Source organism: Tachysurus fulvidraco, chromosome 21, assembly GCF_022655615.1.
Source record: "Tachysurus fulvidraco isolate hzauxx_2018 chromosome 21, HZAU_PFXX_2.0, whole genome shotgun sequence".
In the NCBI taxonomy this organism is placed as follows: Eukaryota; Metazoa; Chordata; class Actinopteri; order Siluriformes; family Bagridae; genus Tachysurus; species Tachysurus fulvidraco.
The window spans coordinates 10,838,852-10,859,826 of NC_062538.1; the positions used below are offsets into that span (position 1 = coordinate 10,838,852).

Consider the following 20,975-nt stretch of genomic DNA (forward strand, 5'->3'; position numbering starts at 1 on the left):
ATTTTGTATCAGAATTCAAGGTGTCTTGAAAAAAAATATTCTTGAATATTCACTAATAATTTGATCAACAATGTGCACAAAAAAAGAGCGGTTGTGAGGAGTTAGGGAGGGAAAATCTTAGGGTTGAAGCAAACAAATAACTGAAACTAAATTTACTGGCATGATGTAAAGTATGTCAATTCACATCAATCATCAAATATGAACCTTTAAGACACAGAGAGAGAGAGAAAGAGAGAGAAAGAGAAAGAGAAATAGAGAGAAAGAGAAAGAGAGAGAAGGGGGGGGGGGGCAATTCTAAGCTCATAATCTGTCACGTGCTTACAACTGGCTGGAGGTTTTTGGCAACACGGGACAAAACAGACTTCCATTCATCCAAACCAGGCAGCTTTTTATTTCCTGCTCAGTCCTGATCACATCTCGAGTACTATTACACACCACTCACTCAGTTATACAGTAGATACCAGAAGGTCTATATTTGTGAGTTTCTGTGAAAGCCTAAATCATGACTTTACTGACAGAGGAGAAACCGTACAAGTTCCCACAGGAGTTGGGAAGCTGTACCACCACTACCACCACCACTACAACCGTGAAGCGCCACTCCATCGACCGTGGCCCTAACAGTGACTATGTGGATGCCATAGAGGGGGCCATTTTCAGGTCTGTGGAGCCTCCGAGGAGGTCTCGTTGGCGCCTGATCATGCATGCCTTGGTGATGTTTGGGAGGGAATTCTGCTATGCTGTGGAGGCTGCATTTGTCACTCCTGTTTTGCTAAGTGTGGGTCTCCCACGAAGCCTTTACAGCCTGGTGTGGCTCATCAGCCCTGTCTTGGGCTTCATTCTCCAGCCAGTTATCGGTTCAGCCAGTGACTACTGTCGCTCACCATGGGGACGCAGGAGACCTTATATCCTTACACTGGGGGTTATGATGCTCATTGGCATCACTCTGTTTCTCAATGGAGATACTCTGGTATCAGGTAAGACTTTCAATTATTGAAGTTTAGCTACTGAAGGTGAGTGCTGCCAATGGTTGGTAAACATAATTAACTTAGATGCTGTACCTTGTTTGCACCTTTATATTTTATAATTGGTATTAGACTGTTGATTGGTTTTGCTTTGTACTAAGCCTTACAATAATTAAAAAGTGAAAGAAATTGTCACATATCTGCTCATATGCTTTCTTGCACCTTTTCCAAACATGTGGGATAGTGAAATCTCTCTCTCTCTCTCTCTCTCTCTCTCTCTCTCTCTCTCTCTCTCTCTCTCTCTCTCTCTCTCTCTCTCTCTCTCTATGTCTGTGTGTGTGAGAGAGTGTTTGTGTGTAATTAGCAGTTACATAATTCTATGTATGAGCTGAAAGTAATCAGAAAATCCCTTAATTATTTTTTTTCCAGTTAGAGTGTCTTCATAATGAAGCCAAGAGTATTTGGGGGAAAGGGCATTAAATACAGTCCTTTGTGCTACACTATATGGCAAGATTATTTGTCCCAAAATGAACCTCCATTCTTCTGGTAATGGTTTCCACTAGATTTTAGAATGTGGCTGTAAGAATTTCTTATTCAGCCACAAAAGCATTAGTGAGTTTGTACACTGATGAATTTCTGTTATTTATAACATCAACAATTCAAATCATTTGGAATGTTAATTACGTATAAAAATTAGCATGACATTTACACTGTCATCAGATGACAGATTTGTATTTGTATAAAACATGAAAACTGTCAATTTACAGTTTTCCCAAAATAATGGTGTCACATTAATGTTCTATAAAATGAACAGTGACAGTGTTGACAAGCTGAAACAATCGTGGTTATCAGTGTTCTGGCAGTTGCCTAGTGATAGATTGATACTGACCTTGTGTTCCCACATTAAACAATGAAACTTAGTAGGCCTTGTATTGACTTGTATTACGCAAACATAAGTAAGTTATAAATCATGGAATTTTAAAAATTTGAATTTCTTTTTTCAATTGTTTTTTTTTTTTTCAAATCATCCATTCATCAAATGAATGTGTAATCAATTATACAGTAATTGGCAACGATAGCTACCGATTTTTTTTTCCTTTAGGGTTATTTCATTCCATAAACTGAGAAATTGTTGTTGGACACTCTATCAGAATCTACTATGAAACTGGAACACAGTGCTGCTAGTCAAAATGGGGTTATTCATATTTATATATCACATCAATTTATTATAATAATTTCAGAGAAGATACATTCATTTAAAAAAAAATTAAAGAATGCATATTTTTAAAATCAATTAGATAATTTTTTTGGATCCCCAGAAGAGAAATGCTGCTGCTGTGAGGCTTCTTACTGAAACACTTGTTAGAGAAATGTAGATACCCATTGACTGGCCTTTATTCACATACCTTTAAATACCCCTACCACCGGGGGAGCTTTTTAGCCTGTTGCCAACAAACCACTCTAACATCACCTCATGACACGAGAGGGAATCCACCATAGCCATCTGTGTCCCTGGCCTGTTGACTACCTCCAAATTAAAAGAGCTGAAGTGCCATATACCAATGAGTGATCTGTGTGTTGGTGTCCGTCATGTGACGGCACCAATGAAGCAGATTAAGATCAGAGCCAAGGGTGAAGGCTCATCCCTACAGATAGTATCAGAGGATAATGACCAACCACATAAGGGCCAAACACTTGTTCTTTTGTTGGAATGTTGATGGGGTTCCAAGCATCCCAAAATGAAACACATTAAGAGATCGGCATCAAGAGAATGTACCAATACACCTTCCTCAAATACAGCACCCAGCTGAAAGAGCCACTCATTAACTTGGGGCATATTGTATATGTGTAAAATTTAGACAGCACTTACCTATTATTATTATTATTAGTAGTAGTAGTAGTAGTAGTAGTAGTAGTAGTAGTAGCAGTAGTAGTAATAGTAAGCATTATTTTTGTTAGATATGTATCAGATGTGTTGAAAGTGAAGGCATGTTTTCTTTGTTTATGTATCAGTGCTGGTACAGAACATGGGATGGAAGAAAATCTGGTCCATAGTGGTGGTCATGTTTGGAGTGGTCATGTTTGACTTTTCAGCAGACTTTATAGATGGGCCAGTAAAGGCCTACCTGTTTGATGTATGTTCTTACCAGGACAAGGAGAGAGGCCTGCATTACCATGCCCTGCTTACTGGTAAGTGGAAATGTTTGATGGAATACATTTTAATACGGCATATTTCTCATTTTAGTCTTTCTTACTTGTGATCTAAGTGCTATGTCTTGAAATTGAATGTGTGCTAAACTAAATTAAACACTGCAATTTAATGTCTGCAAATTAATTAAGCAGCAACACAATCCAGCTCTGAATACAAAGTTCTTTTAGACCTATTATTCATTTAATTATAATATTTCTACTTTTTTTTTTTTTTTTTTAAATCTTTTAGAATTTCCAAATATTATATGCAGGATACATGATGCAACATACAGAAATATGTAAAGATTTCTTGCTTATTCTGTAAACATGAGCCAGATGTTGCACTTGAAGGTTTTACAGCAGATTTGTGCCGTTTAGTGCTGATGGCACTGAATTTGTGTGAAATTGCTGAACGCTGCTAATGCAGCCTCTTCCATGTTTTTCCACTCAGTAAACAAAGTGCCAGTGGCCATCTAGCTGACACCAACTTTCTGCCAAAGCGGTGTTCAGTCTGGTATTAAGGCATCAGACAGTCATCAACCAAGAGATTAAATAAAATCCATGTGCTTTTACTGAAAGTCTGACCTGCAGCAAACCTGAAACCTACAGCATCATTTATGAGTGTATGTTATTGCTCAAGGAATCAGCTCAGGATTCTCATGGACACACACATGCACTAAGGTGCATGAACGTAACACATGCATTTACACCTAAACACAATATTGTCTCAGAATTAAAGAAAACGATCACTTATTAACATCCCCTTATTAGTGCAACTGCATGTGTGAAATCTCATCTTCATATAAAACCAGCAGGTTTAGAATGATGTTCGACATTAAACGATGAGTCAGTAAGCAGGAAATTGGTGTTAATATTCTGATCTCTTGATGCTTAGGAGAGGCATAGATAAACATAAAACTTTAGCATATGTTTATGTAATAAGAGCAATACAACAAGAAACAAATAATGAAGTGTGAATATAAAGATTCTTAGCTTAATTAAAATTGGAAATTGAAAAACACAAATTTCCTCACTAGATTAGAAAGATTTATTACCTAGGACAACCAATAATTCTTAAAAGTTCTAGATTAAAAGAGTATACCTTTCTTTAAGTAAGACAGGTTTGATTTTAAAAATGTTGTTTGCATTTTAGCTCATCGTTGAGTCAACAAGTGATTCATGCATGATATTTAAGTGAGATATAAATTTCAAGCTGTTTCTGGGAATCATTATTGGAATTGTGATAACAGGTAACTGCTGTGCATCTGGTCAGCTTTACTTCATCTTGTTTTTAAACACTTATTATTATACGAATTAACTTTTATATAAATTAAGGCTACATTAAAAAAAAAAAGAAAAAGAAAAAAGAAAAGGTAAAAAGTCTATAGATGTAAAAAGATTGCACTCGATTTTCATTTGTCTGTGTTAAGCAACTGAACATTTCTGCTAGGCTGTACATCAATATCCTCAATGTTAACATATTTTTCGATAAAGTGTCTGACCTTTAAAATTTTGTCCTATGCATGAGGTTATAGATAACTGAAAATAGTATTGAAATTATTATCAGTAATCAGTTGCAAATACGTACAGGAGTAAACACGTGTATATGCACACTTACAGTACACACACTCCAATGAGCTGCATTAATGCGCTCTGGTCATGTGCTTCTGCTGTTGCTCTCAGCTCCAACCCATGATTTCAGCACATGACTAGGCAGGAATGGACCTGATCACTCTCACACCACTTTGTGTCTGATTCTTTAGAAACCCTGTCACACAATCTGTTTTGCACGGTTGTTATATATGACAGGCTAAAGGAATAGTTTGAACCAATCGTTTTTGGTGTCACTTCTAAAGCCATCTAAATTGAAATGTTGCATATCACACTGTTATTTCCTCACTGAAACTGTAAATTCCTGCATGTACATAAATGCAGAAAAACTTTCACCTGATTAGCTGGAGACTGCAAGATTGAATCCCAACACAGCCATCCTTGGTGGATAGTCCAAGAGCAGAACTGATTGTGCTGTCTGGCTCTGGAGGGTGGCATTCTCTTTCTCTCTTAATGATCCCTAGCGCAGTGATGCAGCATAAGCAGTAGTGCAAAGAGATGAGGTTTGCTGGTTCCAAGTGTCATAGAGGAAGCATGTGATAGTTATATATACCAATTCTCCCTGGTCAGTAGATATCATATGATGGGTAGAACAAGCTTATAGGAATAGATTTTTTATTTTATGTAACATCTGAAATTAAGTCAATGATCATATGTTTATGGTGAATTTGAATCCTGCCTTTTTCTTTATTTTTCTTTATTTTCTCTTTATTATTTAAAAAGTAATAGAGAAGCAGATATGTCAGTTTGCATTAAAAAAAAATTGCAGCAGTAAAATCATTCAAGACCGCCTAACCATTTCTAAATTCTAGCTAACTTATAATACTAAGTGTTTTAGACATAATCGTGTTTTGTTTATATTATGCAGCCCTAGTGTGCTTTCAGCATAAGGAGCACATGCATGCACATTAACTCATGATGCTTCAAACATGCATTTTAAAGTTGCATAATTAATCTGGTTGTGGTAAAACATGGAATCTATTAATTACATTGACTGCTCAGCAGGAAATATCACCATGGTGATAACACGGATGAGGTTGACATTTCAGTGGGTGGTCCTTTACTCAGAAAATAAAAATAAAAATGAGAACGTCATCTTTTTTCAAAAAATATTTTTATTTGATTCAAACTGAATGAAATGCAAGAAGGCAGAACATCGTGTTTGTCCTTTTGTGGCAATGTTAAGGATGCTCAGTTAACAGAGTAGATATGAAATAAGTATATATTAAGGTCAGGGAAATGGAGCATAAATAAAATACACTAATCAGCCATAACAATAAAAAAAAACCTGTCTATTATTGTGTTGCCAAAACCAGTCTGAATTGTTGAGGCATGAACCTTGGCACCAAAATATTAGCAGCAGGTTATTTCTGTCCTGTACGTTGTGAGGGGAGTCTCCATGTATCTGAAACATTTGTCAACCAAAAGTGGTCCAACAAGGAAAAACATTGAACCAGTGACAGGGTCATATTTATCGTGTTATTGTTTTTCATAACAAAAACTTTGAATTTTAACAGGGGTGTGTATGTTGATGTACATGTGTGTATGTCCTTTTCTAGTGGATACATTTTTCTCATTGAGGATGACTTGTCATGTCCCTCTGCAGGTCTGGGTGGAGCATTTGGGTACCTGACTGGTGCGATGGACTGGGGTCATTCTGCACTGGGAGCCCTGCTGGGCTCAGAGTACCAGGTCATTTATTTCTTCTCAGCACTCACCTGGGTCTTTTTCCTTACTGTGCACCTCCTGAGCATTCCGGAGAATCCTCTGGAAAAGCAGCATCCCACGGAGACCTTAGTCCCTACCGCCCCCTTGCTGCAGCCATCAGTAATGAATGGTTCCACGTACGGTTCCACGACTAAAGAGCCTGAGCTGCGCCCTCGCTCATTCTCAGCTTTAAGTGAGGCTAACTCTGTCACATCAAGCTCCAAGCAGCCGAGCAGTGAGGTAAGTCATCTGCTGAGTCACTCTGTCAAATTTGCTGAGTCACTCTGTCAAATTTTGTTGGAATTCACTGAGCTTTGTGCAACGAATAAACTTTATAAAAGAATAGACTTGGTGCGGTGCTGTTATACAGTAGGAACTTCATAAACAGTATCATGGGTTGCTGAGCAGATGAAGCAGGCAGTTACCACACCAGACCATATTCCTATAACAGTAATTCTTGAGGAGTTTGGGAGTTTGTTATTCATTTTATATCACAGCAATTTACCAATGATTGCATTTGTTTAATTATTCATTAATTAATTACATATTATAATTTTCATCCTAGTTAGTTTCTGTTATATTATAGCGGCTCTTTAGAATTGTTTCCTTGCCAGCCTCACTTTTTCTCTCTAGAAGACAAAAAGCACAAATTGTTATATTATTAATTAACAAAAAGGTGTTCAGTTAATGTTCACATCATAATGGGGAATACATATGTTATCAATGACTTTAATTATGGCATTGTTGGTACAGTATGGGCTGAGTTCACTACAATTTATACAGAATTTTGTGAAAAACAAGAACGTCCTGTGAGAGGATGATCTGCAGGCTGAAGAATCTTGTTAATGAGAGCAAACAGAGCTGAATGACCAGACTTGTCTGAGCTAAAAGGAAGTCTATAGTAAATCAAATAAACACTCTTACTACTGTGGTGAGTAGAAAAGCATCTCAGAATACACAACACATCAAACCCTTTAGGTGGATGAGCTAAAACAGCAGAAGACCACATCATGTTCTACTTCTGTCACCTAACAGATTCAGTGAAACAGGACAGAAGACTTTGTTTGAAGACTTTTTCCCCCTAATATTAAACTGTACAGTTTTGGGGAATCTGTGCTCATTGTATCCTCAGATTCCTGTTCTTTACTGCCAGGAGTGGAAATGAATTATATCATGCCAAACCTAAGTATGGATTAATTTTGGTTATGATAGACATTTACAAATGTGAACTGCTGCAGACATAAGAGGGAATTTGATATATTACTGGAGTTTTCTCATAATGGAACCATCTCCATCCTTCATAATGTGTCTTCTGAGTGGGTATAATGTACTGTACAATACTGCTGCTGTTTGTCCAAGGATATTCAATATCTGATTAAAAATGCTAGTATGTGGCTTACATCCACAAAATCCACAGTCTTCACCTGGACATTATTTGTGTTTGCTTTTTTATTTTCTATTCCTAAAAAAACCTGAATCATGTCAGTGATCAGGCATTTAACCACAACCCTGCAATTTCAGAGCTCTGCTTCATAGTCCTTCAATGATTAACTGTCTGCTTCTTTTACACAATAGACCATCTGTCCCTGAGATTTGACGAGAGCTCTTCTTCTGCTTCGTAAACCCTCGACTCTCAGTTCTAGCAGCCACCGAGGATGTTAAGCATGGAAAGATTTAACCGTTGTATCGTATTAGAGTGACAGTTTGGCATAAAATAATTTTAAGCACACAGTGGTCTGCTTACTTTAGATGTATTTAGATGTAGGTAGAAAATATCCTCCTTAAACCAGAAATGCTGATGTACTGGGGCTTCCTGTAATCTAAATATATAAATAAAACCTCCCGGAACATTGGTATTGTTAGTAGTGGTATTGGAATTGTAAGCAGCCATTTTCCCTCTCTAAATTTGTTGTTAAAAAGAACCTCAATGTTTTTTACCCTCTGTAAAACCTGGTGTGTGAGGATGAAGATGAAAACCAGGAGATAGGTGGAATTTAAGTGAGGTCAGTCAGCAGGCTGATGGTACCAAACACATTAGCTAGAAGCCTCTGTTAATAGCCAGCCAGCACTTAGGACCTGCCTCAACCCTTTTTGATCTTGGGTATTGGTCAGGCCACAATTGTTACTGTCAATTTGAGGATGCATCTGCCCATGGACCAAATGAAAGTCCAGATCCTGTATTTCCACCCATACAATTGCACATGTCTTTGGAATAGCTGTGAAATTTAAATCTCAGTACATCCCTCAGTTGTGAATTCAGCTGATTATGTCAATCACTGTGGGACTTCTCAATTACTCTGATAGCAAGCATTTCCATGAGATTATCCCAAACCACTTTTTTGTGCTCATGTAACCACTATGGGCTACGGGTTACAACCAATTGAATAAAAGCAAACCTGGTGGAGTCTTGATGAGTTCTAGAGGCAAAAAGGTCTTGGAAAATTGTTGTTGTTGTTGCTTTTATTAAACAGTATTGGTTGCTGTTTAACTTCCCTCCTGCCGGTTTTCACTAATGATGTCTAAGATGCCGCAATGTCTGTGCACGTACAATAATTCAATTTACATCATCATGAATTCCCAGCCAATAAAAATAAGTCATTAGAGGCTAACCCTAACCCTAACCCATGGGATTGTACTGAGCCATCTAGAACCATAGCTCTGCAGTTCCAACATTTGTAACATTCCTTATTTTGAGTGACTTGGCTCACTCAAAATGGCATTATCTTTAAAATAAGATAATTGTTAATATTTGAGTGGGGGGGGGGGAGTGCAAATTCTGGCTGGGGTATTTGACCATAGATTACTCTTAATTGTTTATGATGGAGAGACTGCATTCCTGGCTGATGGTGAGAAGCCTGATGCACATCAGTAATCCAGATCAGAGATTCCTACTCTATTTGGAACCAGTTTTCCTGCAGCACCAACACACCTACAGTACCTCTGCTCTTCCCCAGCTCTATTGGGCATGGGATAGTAATGAAGATAATTGAAGATAATAGGGAAATGTTAGTGAACAGAGCGTTGGTTTTGGGAGCCAGCACCTTGGTTCCACTGGCAGAACCACTTAGAGGGCAGAGAATATAAGAGAGGAAGACCATAGATGTCTGGACCAGTACCATCAGCTGATGATCTTTTCTGCTAATGTAGCAACCTCATCTGATTTCTTTCTATTTGTCTATTTCTATCAACAGAGCCCACTCAGGTGATCACTCATCAGTTCCTTGTCATTTATAGACTGGGCAAAATTAACTTCTTCTTGATTAGAGGTTCTAACAGCAGCTCAGTTACTGTCCGTCTTTAAAATGATGACTAAAAGAGCTATCTATTCATGCAGAACTTACATAAGCATTTTGTTATAGAACAAAAATCCGAGTTTTGGGGTGATTAGTAGTCGTAGTTCCAGAGTGCTTCCAGTACTTAAAAGCCCTTCTGTTCATTTTTCTTCAGCTTCAGCTGTCTGACAGGGGCCTGGATTTTGCCATATGATTTGGGATGTTTTAGGCAGGCTTGGATGTTTGAGTTTTGTTGTAATTGTTATAAAATACTTCAATGTCACCACTCTACCCAATAGTCTACACACATAAAGAACATGAAACACAGATGGAGTGAACAGTAATGTTGCTGTAGGTCTCTTTACAGGCTGTCTTCTCATCTTGCCTTCTCATTTAGAAGGACATCCTATTTTTGGTAATGTCATGGTGTCCCATTTTCACCTTCTTTTTTTTGTGTAGATGTTTTGTGGTACATCTAATGTTGTATTGTAATCTGTACCTCTGGACAGTGAAATACTGATTTAGAGATTTATATTTGTAGACATTATGGTTTTGACAGTTATATGAATCAATGAATAGATGAATGAACCTGTCAGCCATGTTACATGTTATTGTTTTGTTTTTTTAAACAGTTGGGTTTAGGCTTTTATATCTAGTGTCCATTGATTTTCTGAGTTGCCTCTAAACCCCAAAACCATCAGGGATAGAAAATGTGTTTTTGTGTTTTTTGTATTGCATGATCACATTAGTCACTGCTAATACAACTACGATTCTTACTACTTCAATAAGTCAGCGATTAAGAAAAACATTCAGCTAAAACTAAATTTACAACCTACTCTAACAACTAAGATGTTAGTACATCATGAAAGAAAATAAAACAACACAATAACGCAAGATTAACAAATGTAACTGTGTTTACTTAAGAGGTAAAGATTGAATCTTATTTTCAAGAGACAAATAAAAAAGGTCATTCCATCACCTGGATGCCAGCACAGAGAAGTCAAGTCAAGAAGCCCAAGTCAAGTCAAGTCAAGTCAAGAAGCTTTTATTGTCATTTCAACCATATATAGCTGTTGCAGTACATACTGAAATGAGACAACGTTTCTCCAGGATCATGGTGCTAAATAAAAGGGCTAGGACTTAGTAAGTAGTCTTAGCCACATACAGTAAAGTGCAATTGTGCAACCTGGTGCAAACAGTGTAGGACAAGACAAACAAGACAGACAAGACAGTACAAGACAGACAAGACAGTAACAGTCTTGATACATGTTTTATTTGCATTATATCTCAAGTCTTGCTGAGATTTAGTTTCAGCTGGTAGGCTGACATCCATGCTAAGGGCCATACAAAAATGTGTGTGTCTGAGGCAGGAATGAAGAAGATGGAAAGTGTCAAGCAAAAAAGCATCAGCCTAGCAGTGATGTGAGAATGGTGATGCAAATAACCACTTTTTCTGACTGTGAAGATCTGAACAGCATCTCAGCATGAACAGGTGAATCCTTGAGACAGATGATCTACAACAGCAAAAGAATGCAAAACAGTGGCACAGGATCACTGGAACTGGATGTTAAAGGCTGGGGGCAAAAACTCAGCTTGACCTTGTCTCTGTCTTCAACTGTCCAGTTTTAATTATTTTATTTTATTCTTGTCACTGTAAGATTTGTTAATTTTTTTCTGTTTTGATTACTTCACACTGTAAAGTACTTTTATATAAAAGGAATATAAATAATATATAAATAATCTAAAATATTGCCATATCCAATCATAGATAATCATACAGTATATATATAATAAAAATTATATGGTTATCTATGATTTAAAAGCTTTCCTGAACCCAAACTCTTATTATCATATTACCATATTATCATATCATATAAAAGTTCTGAATCGCACCACAGCTTCAGATTTGAGTAAGAAATTTTAACAAATCCATATGTGTGTGTGCACTTGTGTGCATGTGCGTGTGTGTGTGTGTGTGTGTGTGTGTGTGTGTGTGTGTGTGTGTGTGTGTGTGTGTTGCAGATACAGAAGAGGATGACTCTGAAATCATTACTGTCTGCCATGATTAACATGCCCAGTCATTACCGCTGCCTGTGTATCAGCCACCTGCTGGGCTGGACTGCTTTCCTCTGCAACATGCTCTTCTTCACTGACTTTATGGGGCAGGTGAGAAGGAGCTAACGTGTGGCTGAAGATGAAGCATATTATCTGAACTCAAACTATATACAGTGATATAACTGTATACAAATACATTGTCTCTATTGAACAGATAAAGCACACTATTTTTAAACAATTATTTTTACCGGTAGCTGAGCTAAAGGATACCTGATTGAGGTCCTACATAAATTCATATTTCTATATAAACCGATTCAACATTTGTTTATACTTATAGAGTCCACAGGTTGTGCATGGCACAGTATATTATATTACAGCTTATCACACACCTTTATCCAGAGCAACTTGAGCCAAGCAGTGGAAGCTTGGTGGTATTGGGATTTGAGCTCACAACTTTCGTAGGCTGACAGCTTAAGCACTGAGTTACCACTGCATATGAGTGTAAACATATAACATAATAATCCAGATCTAGCAGATTCTTCTGATATTTCTCTAATATAAAATCCTCTAAATTAAATTAAACCAGATACATATTTTTAGTTGAATATTATTGTCCATAACTTGGACTTTCCTGATTTATGGATGACATTGTTTTGAAAGAAATTTAACTAGCTTATTGGTTACATTATCTAGAAATCTTTAGATTTTCAGAAATTTCTACAGGCCATGAAACCTGTTGAGATATTGAGATTAAGATCTCAAGTGAAGTAGCTGAGACTGAGGATCTCTAGAAGGTATGGTCTATAAATTACAAAATGATGTTCTCATTTGAGAATAAAATGACATTGCATTAACCAATATGAAACCAAATGAGCATCTTGCAGTGCAGACAAAGATAGAATAAAAATAGTAAAACTCTATAAAGGTATAGATCCTGACAGACACATGTTGCTCTCGTTTGTTCTATTTGATGTGCGTTTTATCTTAAATACTGAAACATTTTACCATATTTTGCTATTTCAACTGAATTGAGTAGCATGAAGAACGGGAGTGATCATAACTAAATTTCAGCTCATGTGATGTACAGTGTGTTCCCCTATAAATAACCGACACCCCTTCCCCCACCCACCCCAAATCTCCCTATTATATAGGTCATAATTTTGGAGTGGGTAATACAAATCCAATACTAAATTATAATAAACCTTCATAAGTATTTACCGGCCCTTAAATTGCCATCAGACGTCATGTAATTATTCAAATAGAGTCAAACTGTGTGCAATTAAATTGTCATGGATTTTTGCCCCGGGGTTTGTTAGAGAACATACCTAAACAAAGAGCTTACATGAGACCACAGAGCTATTAAAACAGTTCTGTTTTAAAAAAGAAGCAGTGAGTGATTGGTTATTAATCCCACAGAGCACTATTAATATGAAGAATACAGTACAACCACAACTCAGCCTAGAGGAAGCTGTCAGTAACTAGAGTTACAACCGAGACTTGAAACCCTGTCTAGTTATACTCATGAAGTATCAGAAGTTCTCTTTTTATTAGATTTAAACAAAATATTTGCACAATTCACTATAAACTCATTTTAATGCCTACATGGAAGAAGAAAAAAAAGATTGTGAAAATACGAGTTCTCCTAAATAAAAGATCACAATGATAAATTCATGATTAAAATAAATTCATGGCAATGTCACAATGTGTCTCCACGAGCATGCGGACGTGCACTGTGGCAGAAATCTATCAATAATATCAATAATTTGTAACTTTTTTCAGTTATTACATTTAGACAAATGAACCACAATGAACATGCCACAATTTTATGGCACACAAAAGCAATTGTGCACACAAGTTACAACATAATGACCTCTATTTACTCTATTTATCTCAAGGTCATTGAATAAGCCTTCTCTTGAGCAGATGTTGAGCTTTAAAACATGTTGTCATGGCAACACAAGCAAGTCTTGATAATTAACGTAATAAGACATGTCAAATAATCAACAGTGTGATCCAGTTACGCTAGCAATTCAACAACACAGAACAGAGTACAGATATCCCTTTATTATTCTGAGCCATAAAAACAGTCTGAGAAGGATTTATGAATGTTGGTATTGTTTCCTTCCCTGCATTATATATTTTTATCTCAGTAACACACAACATATTGTACAGCTCTTAAATCATGCTTCTGTTTGTAGATTGTGTATAAGGGAAACCCGTATGCTCCTCATAACTCCACCGCATATTCCACCTATGAGAGGGGGGTGGAGGTAGGCTGCTGGGGCCTGTGCATCAATGCTGTATCCTCTGCTCTCTATTCCTGTGAGTATTTACTTTGGTGTGTCTCGTCCTCCTGTATTTCCCCACCTCTCTCCTAATGCATGAACAGGACACATTAAAATGGATGTGCAACACTATTTAGAGATAAGAGAAATGGAGTTGCTATTCATCAAAGGGAGACTCCTGGCTGTGATTATATCTCCAAAGCAAAAGTTTTGCCAAGAAAGAACTTTGCATAATTTCCCCATCAGCACAAACAGAGTCGATCAGCTTTATTTTCGCGCTGGAGCTACAAGGTTAAAGTAAAGCTTAGATGGTACAAAAAGTTCACTTTACCGGTGACACTGAATGAGAAAATTTCTCATTAACGAAGGCGTTTGCACTCCGACGACATCACAGTGTATAGGTGTATTGGTTGAAGCTTCTGGACATGCTGATGTAGGAAAATAATCAATTTCCTTGTATGTATGATTGAATCTAATTGGTCAGAAGATGTGTATTATTGTATTGAATCTTTCTATAACAGCCGAGGTCAGACTGCCGTCCCTGTCATAACATGTCTGCTAGGCTAATATTAATGCACCTATTCTTGTTTATATAGTTTGAATGTTTGTATAGTAACTCAAGGACTTTGTATCACAGGTGCTGTAAAAAAAAAAAAAAAAGACTAATAATAAGCTGATTTTAAAATGTTTATGATCATTGTTAAAGAAAAGGTTTTCCAGTTCAGAGAGTCTGATGAGGGAATCTATTTATAAGCTGCCACATTTACACTGTACAGTACAAGCTACATGTTAGAGATCTTTACATACTCATTTTAAACTTTTGGATCAGCAGCAAAACTGCTACATCAAAAATATCTAAACTAGTTGGAAAATATGTTTTAAATATCATAATCAGAAGAAATGGGTTTAAATTTTGATGGGTCATAGTAAAGTATAAAACAGTGCCATCAAGCTAGTCAGTGCTATCAAGCTAATCGGATTCCTTATAGCATAAATTTTGGAGACATTTTACAGTAAACACATCTCTTATTATGTACATGTACCGTATGTATTTTTTACACTCGACCTTGCAGCTTTTTAATTCTGTAAAAAGCAGAATTGTGTTTTTGTCCAGTAGTTTTCTGAAACAAATTGCTCCCTGTAGCGCTGGTCTGGTTTCTGATTTACCTGATTCTATCAAACCCCCATGCATTTCTTCTCACATCTTCACAAATGCGTATGGATTTATTATTTTGATGCTATCATTCACATTATTGCACCTCACCTATTCTGTATCCAAGTTTCCCTGCCACTCACAGTAATTTATGATGTCTTCATCTGCAAAAACATAATTTTTTAGTTAAAATGTGGAGATTAGTTGTGTTTGCATTGACAGCAAGCACAGTCCCAGTGCAATCAAACTCGCATCACCTCCACCCGGTCACCTCGGGTTCAGTTCTGTGGTGCGCTTAGTGGCCTGTGCTATGTTTTGGAGTAAACTGCCAAAGTAAAAGCAGCTTTAAGAACGTAAAAATGCAAAATCAAATTGGTCTTAATTCTAAAATATTACCATTCATATAGAGTAAAGAAGCAAACTTGAGACACCAGCATGACTTTTGGAATAAAGGAGACATTTTATATATTTGTTATGTTTTGCTGATTGCGCATTTAATTACAGTTTGTGTTTGTTTTTGCATGTATAGATATACAGAGGCTGCTACTGCCCTGCATCGGATTGAAGGGTCTCTACTTCATAGGCTACTTCGTGTTCGGACTGGGCACAAGTCTGATCGGTCTGTTTCCCAATATTATCTCCACACTGACACTGTGCTGTGTGTTCGGCGTGATGTCCAGCACGCTTTACACCATCCCATTCAACCTGATCTCAGAGTACCACAAGGAGGATGAGGTGTGTGTGTGGGAGAGCGATAGAGAGAGTATACTTTTGTGTGTGTGTGCAATAGTAAACTTGCATGTGTGTGAGAGAGAGAGAGATGGAGAGAGAGAGAGTATACCTGTGTGTGTGTGCATGTGTGTGTTTGAGAGAGATAGAGTATACTTGTGTGTGTGTGCATTAGTTATCATGCATGTGTGAGTGAGAGATAGAGAGAGTATATGTGTGTGAGTGTGTGTGTGTGTGAGTGTGTGTGTGTGTGTGTGTGTGTGTGTGTATGTGTGAGCGTGCTTATTGGTGGTTGTCTATCAATCGGGGACAATATAGCTGTACATAATGTGAAAGTAGATTGTTTTGTCAAAGTAGGATGCCTTGACTCTAACTGCTTCATTGACTGACGCGTGAATTGCAGCAGCTTGGATTCACATTAAATCGTTTTTTTTGTCCTCAGAGAAAACAGAGCGGAGTAATAATGCATATGTGAAGTGATTGACAGCTGAACCAAGGACAATGCACACCACCCTTACACCACATTCTTTAAAGCCAAACCTCACTGCATTCACACTGGATCGAAAATCCTAGTCTTTTTTTATTTTATATGATCAGAATGAAACACACACCATACATAAGAAAATGTAGGTAGTGTGATGAAACATTTTCTGATTATCTGCAAAGCATTCCTGTTACCTTATACTGTACAGTATGTTGCACTCCTCTATCTGTCTTGTATAAGATGTGGTAACTTTAACTCCCTTCATCACACCATCCAGTTATATGTTATATAAACCATACCTCCTATTGTCTTTTATTGGTTTTATTCCATTGAAGATTTAATTTGGCTAAATTAATGCTTACCTTTCATCAGTAGGATGTTTACAAGATTAATTGGGAAGGCTGTGAAAAAGGAAAACCAATTTGCAAATCTATCAGCCTCTAGAACTGATTAACACTCTAGGTGCTGATTAGAAAATGAAGGACTGGGGGTAACATTGAGCTTTCTAATTATGACATGCTTAAGAACAACAACAACATCAACAACAACAGCAGCAACAACAAATCAATAATGAATTCTTTAAATGCTTGTCCTGATCACAGCACTGGTAGGGATGATGTTTAGGAGAGGAATTGGAGATACATGTGAACTGTATCTTTAACGTTAATGTCGTAAAGAAAGGTTTTTATTGTTGTTCAGTCTACCAAGTCACAATTCCTAATGTTTGAACAGATGTAGGTATTGTCTAATGCCGCATTCATGTCATGTGGGAGAAAAAAAGTCTCACCGTCTCTCTTTATTAAGAAATGACGTCAATTTCTGATCTTGTTTTAATTTGTACCTGTAGATGAAAGTGGTGTAACTGAACTTTAACGAGATGATTCTTGTAGCCATCTACCCTCTCTTCAATGCAGAATTCTCTTAGCTGTGTGATGTTTGACGGGTTTCTTACTGTACATGCAAAATCCGTTTCAAATCACCCCACAGGATCTCCATAGGAATCTGGGCTTTGACTTGGCCATCTCAGAATTCTCAGTTTTTTACTTTTCACCAAGTCCTTGGTGGATTTACTGGTATGTTTCCTTCATGTTTCAAGGTCCAGTTCCACTTCAGCTTCAATTTTTTCATGTTCCTCAAGCACCTTCTGATACAATGTAGAATTCATAGTGGATCCTATGATGATGAGCTGGCCATGTCCTGCTGCAGTAAAGCATCCCCAAAACATAACACTTCCACATCCATAGTTCACAGTTGGTATGAGGTTCTTTTGCAGAGATGCTGTAGTTTGTTTATACCAAACATGCCCTTCGTTATGGTCTCCAGTTAAATCACTTTTAGACTCATCTGTCCAAAGAACATTATTCCAGAAGTCATGGACTTTGTCTCTGTGTTCAGTCTTGCCCTCCTATGCACACCTCCTATGATAATTTAAGTCTCTTTCTGATTGTAGATTCATGCACTTTGACATCAACTGTACAGTAGCAAGAGCTTGCTGTAGGTCCTGTGATGATATTTTAGGGTTTTGGAGACTTCATTATCTTGCAGTCTGTTCTTGGGGTGAATTTGTTTGGATGTCCTGACCTGGTCCTGTTGGCAGTTGTTTTAAATCTTCTCCACTTGTAAATGATTTTTGGACAGTGGAGTGGCTGATTACAAATTCTTTTGAGATCATTTTCTATATCTTACCTGACCCATAAGCATCAACAATCTTCTTTCTGAAGGCCTCAGAGAGCTCTTTGGATCTTCAATTGCTCAAAATGTGGGGGTGTCCTTACTTTTTCCTCACAAAATTTTTTTTTATTTTTTTTAAATAACCCTTTTAACAAAGATTATTTAACAAAGACCTTTCTTTGGTTTTATTTGTTTAGTTATGTTACTTGAATTTTTTAATATCATTAAAATGAAAAAACACAGGCTTTCATGGGCTGTCCTATTTTATTTTTTTCACATGACTGTAAGTCCACCTTTATTTCCCACTGTCTGAGCTCAATGGATGTCAGCATAATGTTTACAATCATATCACATTCCTATTGTGCCTTTATTCCAACATCATATCGGAAAACAGGCACAATAAGTGGAAATAAATCAGTTAAAAGGGAAAGGCCAATGTTGTGACTTCAATATAATAAGATTCTTGTTCTAGAATATTAGCCACATTTTGTACATCTAACCATATGAAGATAAAATAAGATATTTTTTGTGCTTAACATACATGTTTATCACAGATCACAGTGCTGTACAGTGTGAATGGCAGTGTGAGTGTGTGTGCGATTGTGTGGCATCCTGCCCAGGTTGTACCCTGCCTTGTGCCCTGAGTTATAAGTAACAATAAAAGATACAGAATAAAAAAATATGCACAGGATAAGATAAAGTGAAATAAATCCAAAACCAAGCTAAAAATAAAACATTCACAGAAAATAAAAAGAATAAGAATGTCATTCAAAGAATTACAAGATAATTAAAAAAATAAATTTGAATTAAATGCTGAATTTAAAGTATATATTTTTTTCTTTCTATGACTGAAGTGTTTTAATAAACCTGTATATAAATATAAATAATCTGTTTTAGGGTGCCGATAAAACAATTGTGATGTAATTTTTCACCGTGATGATTGTGTTAGCTTTATCTCTAAAGGATTTAGGATTTATTGAATGTTGACTGATGATATACATTCTGTTCTGCAGGAGAAGAGGAAGCAGAGCGGGAAGGACACATCTGTACCAAGCAGAGGGACCGGAATGGACTGTGCAGCTCTGACCTGTATGGTGCAATTAGCTCAGATCATAGTGGGAGCTGGACTCGGAGCACTTGTCAATATGGCCGGTAGTGTGGTAGTGGTGGTTCTGTCAGCTTCAACCGTGTCCCTCGTTGGCTGCTTGTATATTACTGTCTTTATTAAACATGTACACTGAACTGAAAATGTTGAAATAAACACGTCTGTCTCTGCATCTCTCTTACTGATTTCTTAACGTACAGTATTAGTCAGATGTGTGTGTCTCATCATTTTAAACCATTTTATGTGTAATGTATGTAACTGACTGTATAATGTGTAGCAGCCGTCTTTGTTGCAGTGAAGAGTATTTTGCTTCCCTCAATGCAGTCATTAATATTTAAGGTCAGTGTAATTCCAATATAATATATAGTGTTCATGAATTCATCTTCCTTTATCTTCTTTTCCCTTTATCTCAAGGAGATTACAGTGAGTTCTTTTGACATAATACTTTCACAAGGCAAGGCTTTCAGTTTTTCAAATATGTCTTTGAATGAGGTATGAAAACCAGACGTTGCTGTCACCTGTGCCACTCGACATTCATCTAATTACCAAGCGAATATGTCAAAAGACGGTAAAAAAAAAGATAAGCATGCATTGACTTTCCACTCTTGACATTCTTAAGGCACAATATTAGTATTAGTACTAAAACACATTACCACATGGTCACTTATTCAAGTCAGTCAGCTGTGAGTGAGATTTATCAGCAATTTAATGAGCATAACACTTAATGAAGATAACCTTTTGCTTTACATACATGATCAAACTGATGATATATAAAAATAAATAAAGTATAAATATAAATAGGTAAATAAATCAATAAAAGAGAAACCCACATGTACGAACCTTAGGCTTCAGAGTTAATTTTCCATATTTAACAAAAAGTGTATATGAATGATTGTGGGTTAAACTTCTGGGAGCTTTTTATTAACTGTGAGAAATAAAGGTTTAACAATGCATGTAGGATATGTTTTTATATTTAAGCATATGAAAAAGTTTACATTACAATTCAGTAGGGGATGTGTCTATTTGACACATTCTATTTGACACCATGAAAAATCAATGAAATTCTGCTGCATGTGATCGCAATTAGTAAGAAATAATTAACCCTTGGGCAAAGTTAAAGAAAAATGTGTTTCACATTGTGCCTGTTAAAAGTCAGGTTACATTTCTACATCTATAAGAATAAAATGTATCTGTTGTTTGTCTGTTTTTCTTACAACTAAAGTGTTTAAATAAAGCATCTTTTAGGAAGAAACAGGCCCAAATGTTATATAATATGTTTTGTTTATTGAACGATTCTTTCAGGTGTAGACATTAGTCTCTTTCTGTTGCTAATAAAACAAAGAATTGAGGCAGTGGCAATGATGCTAACAGCTGACTCCATTTATTCTATTTGTTAATATCGTGTCAGAAAGCCATCTCAACCCCTATTTATCCTTTAATAAATAAATGTTAATGCTTTTATATGCAAACACTAAATTAGCAGTTTAATTTGTATGCTTAATGGAAATCTTAGCTTACTAGCTAATTATTCAGACAGTACTGCACACATATTTATTACAGAGAGATTCCTCCTAATAAAAAAGCCATCTAGACACATTTACTTATTTTTCAACTTTTTCTAAAGGTGATAGTTTTTTTGTTGCTTGTGTGCTGTGTTAAGCCTATTTTTTTTCCATGTTACTGATTTATTTTCTTTAAATGCAGGAGGTACAATTATCTCCAGCCAATCTCAAATATATCAGAACTACAGA

General features: G+C 36.6%; 1 protein-coding gene across 1 annotated transcript; it reads left to right on the forward strand.

The window, feature by feature from the left end:
- Positions 1-363: 363 nt before the first annotated feature.
- Positions 364-19,396, forward strand: slc45a2 (solute carrier family 45 member 2). The gene is made up of 7 exons (XM_027140062.2): positions 364-974; positions 2,976-3,152; positions 6,370-6,710; positions 11,765-11,908; positions 13,996-14,119; positions 15,765-15,970; positions 19,133-19,396. Exons 1-7 carry the CDS (start codon positions 503-505, stop codon positions 19,358-19,360), a joined length of 1,692 nt encoding a protein of 563 aa, XP_026995863.1. The 5' UTR covers positions 364-502; the 3' UTR covers positions 19,361-19,396.
- The last annotated feature ends 1,579 nt before the right edge of the window (positions 19,397-20,975 follow it).

Bases quoted from the DNA above. Each gene is read 5' to 3' on its own strand.
- slc45a2 (XM_027140062.2), top strand. From the start codon at position 503: ATGACTTTACTGACAGAGGAGAAACCGTACAAGTTCCCACAGGAGTTG. The intron at 975-2,975 runs GTAAGACTTTCA...TTTATGTATCAG, and splicing joins TGGAGATACTCTGGTATCAG to TGCTGGTACAGAACATGGGA. The intron at 14,120-15,764 runs GTGAGTATTTAC...TTGCATGTATAG, and splicing joins ATCCTCTGCTCTCTATTCCT to ATATACAGAGGCTGCTACTG.